Source organism: Alternaria conjuncta (assembly GCF_024043145.1).
Source record: "Alternaria conjuncta strain BMP 0040 chromosome Unknown scaffold_4, whole genome shotgun sequence".
Taxonomy (NCBI): Eukaryota; Fungi; Ascomycota; class Dothideomycetes; order Pleosporales; family Pleosporaceae; genus Alternaria; species Alternaria conjuncta.
In genome coordinates this window covers 906098-918041 of record NW_026250093.1, presented here as the reverse complement: position 1 = coordinate 918041, position 11944 = coordinate 906098, and the positions used below count along the sequence as shown (strand labels likewise).

The following is an 11944-nucleotide window of genomic DNA, read 5'->3' as shown; positions in this document are numbered from 1 at the left end:
CAAAAGAGTCAAGTGCGTTGTGTTTGTGTTTGATTTATCATTTATCATACTCGTTACAGTTGTCAGAAAACGCCATTGTGGTCAACTTCCGACCATGCATGCCCGTGTGAACTTGCATGGCCGTACTAGAGAACGTAATACTTCCTCCCAGAGAAACATGGTACATGTGTGAGCATATCAGCCTGGAAAGACGACGATATCTGCTCGGTCAAATTGTTCGCGGCAAGCGATGGCTTCCCACATGCCGACTAGCCAGTCGACACGCAGCCATGCCATTATCCGTAGGCTCCACACTCAGCCTTTACATCTTCTTGTCGTGTTCCTCCTCGGCGATACTGTTCTCCGTCGAGGTGGTGCTCTGTTTCTCGAGTTCTTCACCAAGAGGGCCGTGAATCTCTTCTTCGAAGACGGGCTCGGTCTCGATGGTCTCGAACTTGGTCTTGAAGTCCTTCATGTTGTGGGTGGACGAATTGCTTCGACGGCGGGCGTAAGCCATATTGGGCCTGATATCTTCGACCTCGTCACCAGCGGCGCCCCTGGAACGATGTTGTCAGTCATGGGTTCTATGATACAACCACTCATGAAGGAAGAGCTGTCTCGCGAGTTGCGACTGTCTCTCGAGCGGATAGTAAGGAAGCAGATAGACTGTACTCACCAATTGCCCTTGCCGCTGCCACCCTTCTTTGTCTTGGTCGGGTCGGTGTCGGCATGGCCGGATTTGGCGAAGTATTTGGGAAGTCGCGTCTCACGCTCGGCAGTGCCATCAGCAATGCCGGCGTGGTCGCGATCAGTGAACTTGTGAGAGCGAGTCACTTCAGATGTCAGTACGATGTATGAACAACCTTGGTTTTCTCCAGAGCCTCCTGCCGTCTTACGCCGATGAGCCATTGAGGTCATATCGACCTCAGAGACTCAATGCGAAGAAGGCAAGAGCGCCGGTAGACAAGATGAAAGGCAACACTTACTGTTTGATGTCTTGAGTCGATGGATTGACTAGAGGTTGTCTGTGATGTGATGGAAGAAAGTCAGAATGGATTGAAGTATCCTGCAACGGCGGGCTCGGAGCTACTGTGACTGTAAGAAGCTCAAGCGGGTCAGTACATGGTCTCGTGATGGGAGCTTTGACCCGATGGCGTCGTCTTGCGTGAAGCAACGCGGCCAGATGCGTACCTTGCAGATCTGTGGACAAGTGGCAGCAATGTGTTAGTGAAGACGAGGTTAGCAGAGACGATGGTGGCTGGTTTGATAAAGGAAGGCGCAATGCATCTCACGCGACTGGCGTTGGAAGGCGGGGAAGCTGGGAGGAGCTCCTGCCTTTATATCGCGACCAAGATGGGCCCTGGAACGACGCGCCTCTAGAAGATTCGCCCTCAGCTGCCCAGCTCCGGCTACTGCAGTTGTGCTCATAGCTTCCACCTGTATACAGTAACTGGACACACATTGTTGTCGGTCGGATCTCGGTGACCCTGAGCTTTTGAGGAAGCAACGAGGGGAAGGGTACGTCACTGGTACCTGAATCCCCCCGGCGGTGTCGCGTGGGCGACGATTCATTGAGACACAGCACCACAGCCATGCGCAAACTTGGTCTATGAGTCAATTGCAGGTCAACGATGCTATCGAGGAAGAACAATCTCCAAGATTTGTCTACAATGGCCTCCTGCGTGCCATGGCTTCAGCGCAACGGTGATTACCCCAGATTCTAGATGTTTGTTCCTCGCACGCTAATGCGCTGGATCCACTCGCACACACATGCCGCCATCCCACTTGATCCGGAATCACGTGTTCCGGTCAGCTCGTAATCAGCCCAGGGTGGTATGACCAATCGCCGCGGATTTCTCAGTGATTGCATCAGCAGCGCTTTCTCCGCCTCCGAGGCCGCAGACCAGAAAAGTTTCCCGGGACGCGCCTTTCGTTGAAACACGCTTTTCTTCTCTCCCGCTTCTGCACACTGTTCGCATAGTTCATACCTCGATACACTTTGGTTTTGCAACACTCATCTGCCCCTCCACCGACACACAGCGCCACGATACCCCGCCATGGCCCCGCGATGCCTTCTGATCGGCACACCGTCGATTGCGGCGCACCCAGAGCGACTTGACCAAGTTTACGAGATCCACGATCGCAACTCGACTGACCTGCAGATGCTTGACCGTATCGCCGCTGGTCTGGTCAATCTGCCCGCGTCTACATACGATGTTGTTCTCCTCCTCGCCGACGCCGACGGTACCACGCGCGAAAGTCACAAGTTGCTGGCACGGGATGTCATGAACAAAGTAGTCAGCGCACTGAAGGTGGGGGGTGTTCTTAAGAGCCAGGCAGGCCCCTTCCAAGGCGCAGAGAAGACAGAGGCTATCCTGGCAGGACTGACAGAGACGGCCGATGGCATGACCAAGCCCGAGCAAGAGGAGCCGGTGTCGATACCGCTGAAGTTCGGCAAGAAGGCAAATGGCGCGAATGGAACAAACGGAACGAACGGCGCAAATGGCACAGTCAACCCGGATGGTTCAGTTCCGCTCAACCTTCGCAAGCGCAACCAGCCTGAGCCCGTCAAGCCAGCAGCAGGCGTGGGCTTCGTCGATTTCAGTGATGATCTCGACGATCCAATCATCACGGGCGAGGATGACGATCTGATTGACGAGGACGACCTCATTACAGAGGCAGATATGGCTCGTCCAGTCCTCCAACGTACGTCAAGTCCTCTTACTACCATAAGGGGCCCTGCTAACATGGTTACAGCACTCGAATGCCAACCTAAGCCCGGCAAGCGACGACGCGCATGTAAAGACTGCACCTGCGGTATGAAGGAGAAACTCGAAGCCGAAGACGCCGCCAAACGCACCTCCGCCGATAAAGCATTGAACTCGCTCAAGTTGGATGCCGACGACCTCGACGAGGTAGACTTTACAGTACAAGGAAAGGTCGGCAGCTGCGGAAACTGCGCACTGGGCGATGCGTTCAGATGTGACGGATGCCCGTACATTGGCCTGCCGGCGTTCAAGCCCGGTGAGGAAGTACGGTTGCTGAACAACGATATTCAGTTGTAGGAGCCGGCGACAGAACGATTATTGCATGGTATGGCGTATGGTGTAGGGGCTTCGACAGTCTGGGATAGATAACGTTGCTACATAGCTTTTTGTTGAGTTTTGGATGATAAATGACGAAATAGATGAAAGGACCGTGATGTCCTACTCTCGAATGAATATCCAGTTACACATCCCACCCTGATACCAGTATTCACCTTCGCTGGAACTGAACTGCGGATAGCCTCTTCAACTCCACTTCCAGGTTTTTTGATTGTGTTCAGTCGTCGAGTGACAACTCAAGCTTCAAGGCCGTTCGTCCAGGTCCATAGTAATCAGGACGGCATTCCGCCTGCTGAAAGCCACACGACGCATACAGTGCTCTAGCAGGAGAACGGCTCTCGTCTACCCATAGAAAGATTGTACTACAGCCCCCTTTCTCCATTTGATGACGAAAGCAATGTATCAGAGCTCTACCAAGCCCTCTCCCTCTTTCTTGCTCGATGACACAGAGTTTATGTAGCCAAGCCAATCTCTTCATTCGCTGGTAGACGAGGTATCCGATCAGCTTGTCTGCATCGTCTTCTTTGAAAACCAGGAGTAGTCCCGTGTTCTTTTTCTTGAGTTCTACATCGTAGTTGAAATGCTCGATTGCTGGGAAGACTTTTCTTTCGAGCTTGGCTACTTTGTCGGCGATGGAGAGGCGCGTCTTTGGTGGGAAGTTTGAGTAGTCTTTGATTACGAAACCAGGTGGAGGTTGCGCTTGTGAGTTTGGCTCAGACATGATGCTGCCGGTGAGAGCATTGGGATGTGGGGAGGAGGGTTTGCGACGCGCCAGTGGTGGCCGGGTTATACAGACATCTTGTCCATTTCGCGAAACGGCTACCTTGGCATTCGCAGCAAGAGGTTCTACAGATGAAAAATGGTGGAGGTAGTCGCTGGAGTCAATGGAATCTTTCTGTGCCCAGGTGGGGCCTCACGTGCTAGCGCGATTGACCACGTGCGCGACCTCGCGTCGCTCTTGCAAGCCATGGACTTAGCACGACTTCCTAGGTTCCTCATACTCTGATCCGACTGAATCAACATGGGCCTTCGCCTTCCGATAAAGCCACTGCTACGACCACACGGGCGGTGAAAAGTCTGGATCTGATCCCTTGACCCTTCCATCCGTTTATTTCACCGTTCTTCACATCGCGAGTCATGCCTGCCAAAAGGAAACGACCGTACTCGAATCTCGATTTTACGCTGAGAAAGGTGTTCAAGAAAGCAAGCTTCCGGTATCTTACTCTTCTCACCACGGCTTACGTATACTGAATCTCTTTACAGGCCATTACAACGCGAGGTTGTCACGGCTACGTTGGAGGGCGAAGATGTCTTCCTACAGGCAGCAACCTCTTTTGGAAAGAGTTTGTGTTATCAGCTCCCCGCGGTGGTCGATTTCGGCAGTATGTTCAAGTCAACATGGAGCTGCCATCGCCGCTAATCTTGCTAGTCACTATTGTGATATCTCCCTTGCTGGCACTGATGGTACGTCTGCACAGTATCGCATCCCCATGATCAATGCTCATTAGTCACCAGAACAACCAAGTTGCTTCTCTGCGCAATGCCAACATCAGAGTCGAGACGATCAACAGCACTACGCCACAGGTAGACAAAAAGAGGATCATAGCTGACCTTCAATGCGGTCATCCTTTAACTCGCCTGCTCTACGTAACACCAGAGTTCTGCCAGGGCGACAACTTCCGCAAGATCCTTCGAGTCATCTACTCTCAAGGAGAACTGGCTCGCATCGCTGTCGATGAAGCCCATTGTGTCAGCGAATGGGGACACGACTTCCGCCCTTCATTCCAGCAACTGTCATTCTTCAAGAAGGAGTTTCCTGACGTACCGGTCATATGTCTGACAGCCACTGCAACAGCGCGTGTAAGAGACGACATCATCACCACGCTCGCCTTGGACCCGAAGAAGCTGAAGATGTTCCGCATGAGCACCAGCAGACCAAACCTCCACTACGAAGTGCGTTTTAAATCGGACGCAGAAGACCACTACGACGACTTCATCAAGTTTCTCAAATCCATTCACGCCCGCCGTGCCGCAAATCCTGAGCGTGCCTCGCAACTAGCATCTCAGAACCAGCGCTCAGACAACGTCCCAGGTATCATCTACACGCTATTCCGCAAAGACTGTGAGTCACTCGCCGCACGGCTCCGCTCAGACGGCATAGGTGCAAAACCTTACCACGCAGGCCTCTCTGTCTCAGACCGCGCAGACGCGCTATCGGGCTGGGTAGCCAACAAAGCCGGGTACGACGTCGTTGTCGCAACAACTGCCTTCGGCATGGGCATCGACAAAGAAAACGTGCGTTTCGTAGTGCACTGGCAGATCCCCAAATCCTTCGAAGGTTTCTACCAAGAGGCCGGTCGCGCAGGCCGAGACGGCAAAGCGTCGATTTGCATCTTGTACTACGGCCGCGAAGACCGCGATCGAGCTGCGCATTCGCTGTCGAGGGATATTGCTCGTCAGCCTAAAGCAGGAGCGGGATTACAGGCACAGCAGCAGCAGATGACACATCGAGCGAAGAGTTTAGAGGCACTAGTGGGTTACTGTGAGACCACGAGTAAATGTCGGCATAGGCTCATTGCCAAGTACTTTGCGGATGAGGAAACGCCAGAGTGTGATTTCGCGTGTGATTGGTGTAAGGATGCGGAGGCTTTGGTGAGGAGGAAGGAGGGTGGGTTGGCGAGTGAGGAGTGGTGTAGTACGCAGAGGGAGGCGGGGAGGTATGATATTGATGAATATGACTGAGGTGCTGTGTACACGGGGAACGAGTATGGGGCTTGGACGAGCATTAGTAGGCGTTGGAACATATCAACATATTTGCATCTATAATCCGTATATCTCATGGTTCATTCATCGTGACTTCATCTACGGTCTGGCTTACTGCTGTCGACATACATCAACGCTACCATATGCATCCCTCTGTGGGTATCTACCACCTGCACCACCTCAACGCCACCCTATGCATCCTCAGAAGCATCTACATAATACGTCCTCGAAAAGCCTCGGCTTCTACCCGACGATCAAAGCCGCGCTGGGCACCATACCCGCCTCCTTGAGCGTCATACCGAAGTCGCTCCGGTCGTATATCTTCTTGGGGAAGTTGGTCGTGAAAGTCGACACAGTCATGCCATCCTGCTCCAGCGCATGCGCAACCTCGAACAGCGTAGTCTCAACCGGGAAGTTCTTCATGACTCTTCCACTGGGTGTCTGCAGCGCCAGACGCGCCTCGGTGTATGCGCTCGCAGGCTTGCTGGTAGTAGGACCGGAGGACGTAGCGAGGGGCGCCTGTACAGGGGCCGGAGGAGGAGCCTGACCGGCGCGCTTCGCCTTCTCGATCTCAGCTTTACGCTTGCGCTCCTGCTTGTCGGCTTCGAGCTTGGCTAGGACGCGTTTCCTTGCGTCTTCGTCTGCCTTCTTCTCAGCGCGCTTGGCGGCGGCTTCCTTTAAGCGCTCCTTCTTTTGTAGCTCTTCGCGGAGATCTTGCGACTCCTTTGTGGCCTTCATGCGGATCTGCTCGTTCCTCTTGTGGTCTTCTTTATCTTGTTCGGACTGCGTTGCGCGCTTGGCGGCGAGCTTCTCGCGTAGTTCTTGGAGACGCTGTGCCTTCTGTTCCTCTGTGAGGGGCGCGATCTCCTCGGTGGACTCTGAGAACTGTTCGTGGCCGGTCTTCTCGCCGTGGAACTGGGCTTGGTTGACGGAGCGGAATCTCTTGCCGCACTCATCGCAGACGAGTGACTTGGCCTCTTCGCCGGGCTGGAGGGCAGGTGGCTCGTCTGAGGCGTTGGCGGCGGCGGTGGCTTGCTCTTGCTTGATCTCGTCGACAGACTTGTCCTGGTTGGTCTCGAGCCAATCGATGGCAGACTGGAGGCCGCCGGTGGCTTTGACGGCGAGCTCTGCGCGTTCGCGGGGGAAGCCCATGTCGATGAGGGTATCTAGATCTCCGGCCATGGTGAATGTGGCGGTGGTGACGTTCGTGTATGGGAAGTCGTGGGTTATTTGGTGATGGATCTGGGCGTTTGGATCGCGGTAGTTTAGTAGCGGATCAAAGTGAGAAGTGAGTGTAGTGGAGGAGTCTAGCTTTATACGTGGGATGTGGGTGTAAGGCGGTAGCGGTGGAACCACAGAGAAGGTGGACCGTGGATGAGGCGCGTGAGATCCTCGGATGGTTGTCTTGGTACAGTGATCTTCACTATGAATATGTTTGTGGAATACGTCTGTCACTGCAGCCTATTTCAGCGAGAGGAGTGATGGTTGTCGTCGCCTTGGAGTGTCTACGTGGGTGGGCACTAGAGGCAGCTCGCGATCGAGAATCAAGAGGCGTCGCTGCACGTCATAGCAACTTGTCCTTAGCATCTGCCTTCCTCTCCCTACTATCCGCACCCACCCCAATCCACACCCGCTGCGATACCCACACCGTTTGCGCACCCCATCTCCGGATTACTCAGCTTCTCAATACATTATACGCGCCCGTCTCTCTTCCCCTGGTTCCCGAGGTTCGTCGCGACCCTGCCTAGGTACCCCGTAACCGCGGATCCGATTACCAACCCTGGAAGACACGACCACCACCCCATACCCGCAACCCACACGCGCCCGCCATGTCCGTCGAGCTCGACCCCGTAGAGCTTGGTTTCAAGCGTAAGCTTCGTTCACGGCATTGAGCCCGCAAACATACTGAGATGGCTAGGACCCTTCCAGCACGAGGTGTCGCAGACCCTCCGCTTGAAGAACCCGCACTCTGACCCCATTGCTTTCAAGGTAAGCACGCTTCTCTGGGAGTCCTGTGAGGTCCCGTGGAATTTGGACATGCAGCTGACACGATCAAGGTGAAAACAACGGCTCCCAAGCAGTACGACGCCCGCGATACCTCTCCCCACAACCACTGATGACGGGTTTAGATACTGTGTGAGGCCGAACAGCGGACGCATCGAGCCTGGGAAAGATGTCGAAGTTCAGAGTATGCATGCCCTCCATGCGCGCACCCACATGTCTGCAGCAAACTAACGTATGCGCCCAGTTCTCCTCCAAGCCATGAAGGAAGACCCACCGCCAGATGCGAAGTGCCGCGACAAGTTCCTCGTGCAATCTGTCCTCGTCACCGCTGACAAGGAGTTCACCAACGTCGGGTCTTTGGTACGTCATAGTATTGGGGAATTAGGGTTGGATTCGTGCTAATAGTTACTTGTAGTGGTCGCACATCGAGCAGACCGCCAAGTCTTCCATCCAAGAGAAGAAGATCAGAGTCCTCTTCCTCGCACCCGACGATGCCTCCAGCGCAACTCCTGCGAGAACCAACGGTGTTAGCCGCGATTCGATGCTTTCCTCTCCATCCCCCGAGGCCGTGACTCCTCAGCGCGGCGTATCGGACGCTTCTGGTCCTGTCTCCGTTCCCTCGGAGCGCCCATCGGGAAGCAAAGACTTGGGCGAGATCAGGAATGAGACCTACAACCCCGCATCAAGTGGTAATATGGGGTCGAGCTTCAGCTCTGCTGCTGGAACTGTCGCTAGTGCCATGCCATCTTCAAGCGACGTGGAGGCCCAGCTTGCTGAAGCCAAGGCCCAGATTGCGCGATTGACACAGCAGGTCAGCGAGGCCACTGGTCTTCGCCAGCGAAAGACAGGATCCGCCCAGGACTCGAAGCAAGGAGTTTCGACCTCCATGGACACACGGCAAGCTCCCGCAGGCGGCGTATCTGTCCAGATCACCGCCCTTCTATGCCTCATCAGCTTCCTGATTGCTTATTTCCTCTTCTGAGCGTCCTCCCACCATACCTGGCACCGGAAGGCCAGTGAAGCACCGTGCGCCAACCGCGACCCCGGATCTACATTGTGCGGAGACGGCGCGAAGTTGGGCGACATCTTTCAACACACGGAGATGAGGAGACAGGGCGGTGGTATGGCGCTAGACGACAGGTTGGACAGGTGCTTTTCTCTTTCATGTGGGTATTTCTTGCTTGGATGGAACTGGAGCTGTTTGTTGGTTACACATACGAAGTGGCAGCTGCTAGGGAGGCATGACCACATTTGTGTGCAAGCGTCCATGTATCAACAGCTACATAATTCGGAGTTGCAAAGTTGCGAAATTGTTTAGCAAAAATAATGTCTACGTATATCTGTATTAGTTTGTGCCTTGACCGTGTCGCGTGAGAGGTGGGTGTCTAGTCGCGGCGATGTTCGCAAGCGCACGAGCCAATAGCAAGATGCGACATCTCCGTCATCGCAGTTGTGGGGTTGGGATTTGAGCAGCACAAAGTGCGAGCAAACTTGTGGAGTGACGGTTCCCAACGTCACATGCCTGCAGTTGCGAGACGATAGATAGTGCCAATCCCGTGGTCAGAACGCACAGTCAAAAGCGGGTCGGAGCATGCCCGAAGTCGCCGCGGGCGAGCGATAGCTGCGAGTGATGACTGGTAAATTTCCAGGCCAAGACAAGATAAAACACGCGCCTTCTCTTTGACTCCGACAAAACCCTATAATCTCACCCCAAATCAACTCCAGCAGACAAGATGTGTGGCATATTCGCGTGCCATAAGTAAGTCACACCTCTTGCGCGCTCGATAATGTCGAATTGGCTCTCGTTCAGACGTGTTGCGATTATGTTGATTAAATACTGACCCTCCAAAAAGGCACCCCGATGTGCAGACCTTTAAACCAACAGCCCTGAAGGTAGGTTTCGACTGTATCCACTGCATATGAGCATACACTAACGAATTGTAGATGGGAAAGGCCGTTCGGTGCGTGTTTCCTCGAAACCCCTCCATTCAGCGACTACACCACGAGAACCTCCATACTGACTAATAAATCAGCCATCGAGGTCCAGATTGGTGTAAGCATCTTTTATGACTCTTTATGCGCCAACAATCACGATAATTGACACTGTACAGCTGGTAACCATGTTGCGAACAACACCAGTGAGTGACTCTGAGAGCACTCAGTCTCACACAGTACTAAAGACAGACAGTCCTGGTTCACGAGCGCTTGAGTATTGTCGGTGTCGGTAAGAAATCACAAGCCATATATTACTTTTGGCGGAAGCTTACGTGTGTCAGAGTCTGGCGCTCAGCCGCTCGTCAACGATGAGGGAACCGTATCCCTGGCCGTCAACGGCGAGATCTACAACCACCGAATCCTCCGCAAGTCCCTCAAGAACCCGTACAACTTCAAGACACACTCAGATTGCGAGGTTATCATTCCTCTGGTAATATTGGGCACACTTCTTGTATGGGATAGAGGCTGACGCATGGCAGTATCTCGAACATGACATCGATGCTCCCCGGAAACTCGACGGCATGTTCTCTTGGGTCCTTCACGATAAGGCTCAAGATCGTGTCATCGCAGCACGCGACCCGATCGGTATCACCACCTTCTACATGGGCCGATCCAGCACAGCACCAGGCGCGGTATTCTTCGCCTCTGAGCTGAAGTGCTTACATCCCGTCTGCGACAACATCATCTCCTTCCCCCCCGGGCACGTCTACGACTCGAAGACGGATTCGCTCACGCGATACTACGACCCCAAGTGGCTGGTCGAGCCCGAGAACATCCCTACACAACCCGTAAACTACAAGGAATTGAGGGCATCGTTTGAGCGATCAGTGCGGAAACGCATGATGGCGGAGGTTCCTTTTGGTGTACTTCTCTCTGGTGGTCTTGACTCGAGTCTGGTCGCTTCAATTGCGCAGCGGGAAACTTTGCGCTTGAACGAGCTCACAAGGAAGAAGGCTGCAGCGTCTTCGGGCAACGCCAGCGAGCAGCAGAACCAACTTGTTGGTATCGACGACTCCAACGAGCTTCAGACAGATCTCCTTCTGGGACAGCTCAACTCCTTCTCAATTGGTCTGCCCAACGCACCCGATGCCATCGCTGCGCAGGAGGTAGCCAACTTCCTCGGAACCAAGCACCACACCTTTACCTTCACCATTGAGGACGGCCTCAACGCACTCACAGATGTCATCTTCCACCTCGAGACCTTCGACGTAACGACCATCCGCGCCTCAACACCCATGTTCTTGTTGAGCAGAAAGATCAAGGCTATGGGAGTCAAGATGGTGCTTTCAGGAGAAGGAAGTGACGAGATCTTCGGCGGATACCTCTACTTCCACAACGCGCCTGACAAGGCCGCTTTCCACCAAGAATGCATTCGCCGTGTTAAGAACCTCCACCTTGCCGACTGCCTCCGCGCCAACAAGTCAACATCCGCATGGGGTGTCGAGGCACGTGTGCCTTTCCTAGACAAGGACTTCCTCAACACCGCCATGAACATCGATCCTGCCGACAAGCTCATCGACCGTGAAGCCGGCCGCATCGAGAAGTACATTCTGCGCAAGGCTTTCGATACCACCGACGAGCCAGAGACCCAACCCTACCTTCCCGAGAAGATTCTCTGGAGACAGAAGGAGCAATTCTCTGACGGTGTAGGCTACGGATGGATTGACGCGCTCAAGGACACCGCTGAGCTACACGTTACCGATGAGATGATGAAGAACCCAAAACCGGAGTGGGGTAATGACATCCCGGATACCAAGGAGGCGTACTGGTACAGGTGTATGTTCGACGAGCACTTCCCCAGCTACTGCGCCGACACCGTCATGCGATGGACGCCTACTTGGAGCAACCAGACGGATCCTTCTGGACGGTAAGTCTTCCCTTTTGAGTTATCATTCAGACAAAAAGCTAATTCTGTATAGTGCCATCGGCGTTCACGAGCAGAAGTACGCTCATGCTAAGTAGACTGTTCTTTCGGTATGAGTGGGCAAGGCTGGTACGGTAGAAACTACGGATCTCATTCTCAGGTCTCTTATGGCGCTTATAGACTGCTTAAGGGGAGATATACCCCACGGGAAATCTGTCAAAGGGTTCGGTCTTTA

The 11944-nt window shown here is 53.9% G+C and overlaps 6 protein-coding genes across 6 annotated transcripts; 3 read left to right on the top strand and 3 right to left on the bottom strand.

The window, feature by feature from the left end:
- Positions 1-301: 301 nt before the first annotated feature.
- On the bottom strand, positions 302-888 carry J4E85_003136 (uncharacterized protein; the record flags this gene model as incomplete). Its single annotated transcript, XM_051467407.1, has 2 exons — positions 302-536; positions 656-888. The coding sequence occupies 2 exons, from the start codon at positions 886-888 to the stop codon at positions 302-304; spliced, it is 468 nt and encodes a 155-aa protein (XP_051328566.1).
- A 1148-nt stretch (positions 889-2036) lies between these two features.
- Positions 2037-3044, top strand: DRE2 (electron carrier; the record flags this gene model as incomplete). Its single annotated transcript, XM_051467406.1, has 2 exons — positions 2037-2685; positions 2737-3044. The coding sequence occupies 2 exons, from the start codon at positions 2037-2039 to the stop codon at positions 3042-3044; spliced, it is 957 nt and encodes a 318-aa protein (XP_051328565.1).
- Positions 3045-3485: 441 nt separating this feature from the next.
- Positions 3486-3804, bottom strand: J4E85_003134 (uncharacterized protein; the record flags this gene model as incomplete). The annotated part of the gene is given in 2 exon segments (XM_051467405.1): positions 3486-3515; positions 3529-3804. The coding sequence occupies 2 exon segments, from the start codon at positions 3802-3804 to the stop codon at positions 3486-3488; spliced, it is 306 nt and encodes a 101-aa protein (XP_051328564.1).
- Positions 3805-6089: 2285 nt separating this feature from the next.
- On the bottom strand, positions 6090-7028 carry J4E85_003133 (uncharacterized protein; the record flags this gene model as incomplete). Its single annotated transcript, XM_051467404.1, has 1 exon — positions 6090-7028. One exon carries the CDS (start codon positions 7026-7028, stop codon positions 6090-6092), a length of 939 nt encoding a protein of 312 aa, XP_051328563.1.
- Positions 7029-7675: 647 nt separating this feature from the next.
- Positions 7676-8832, top strand: J4E85_003132 (uncharacterized protein; the record flags this gene model as incomplete). The annotated part of the gene is made up of 6 exons (XM_051467403.1): positions 7676-7715; positions 7765-7835; positions 7904-7926; positions 7976-8034; positions 8095-8210; positions 8266-8832. 6 exons carry the CDS (start codon positions 7676-7678, stop codon positions 8830-8832), a joined length of 876 nt encoding a protein of 291 aa, XP_051328562.1.
- Positions 8833-9583: 751 nt separating this feature from the next.
- On the top strand, positions 9584-11807 carry ASN2 (Asparagine synthetase; the record flags this gene model as incomplete). The annotated part of the gene is made up of 9 exons (XM_051467402.1): positions 9584-9609; positions 9704-9743; positions 9795-9811; positions 9884-9903; positions 9962-9988; positions 10039-10074; positions 10127-10275; positions 10325-11712; positions 11765-11807. The coding sequence occupies 9 exons, from the start codon at positions 9584-9586 to the stop codon at positions 11805-11807; spliced, it is 1746 nt and encodes a 581-aa protein (XP_051328561.1).
- Between the last annotated feature and the right edge of the window lie 137 nt (positions 11808-11944).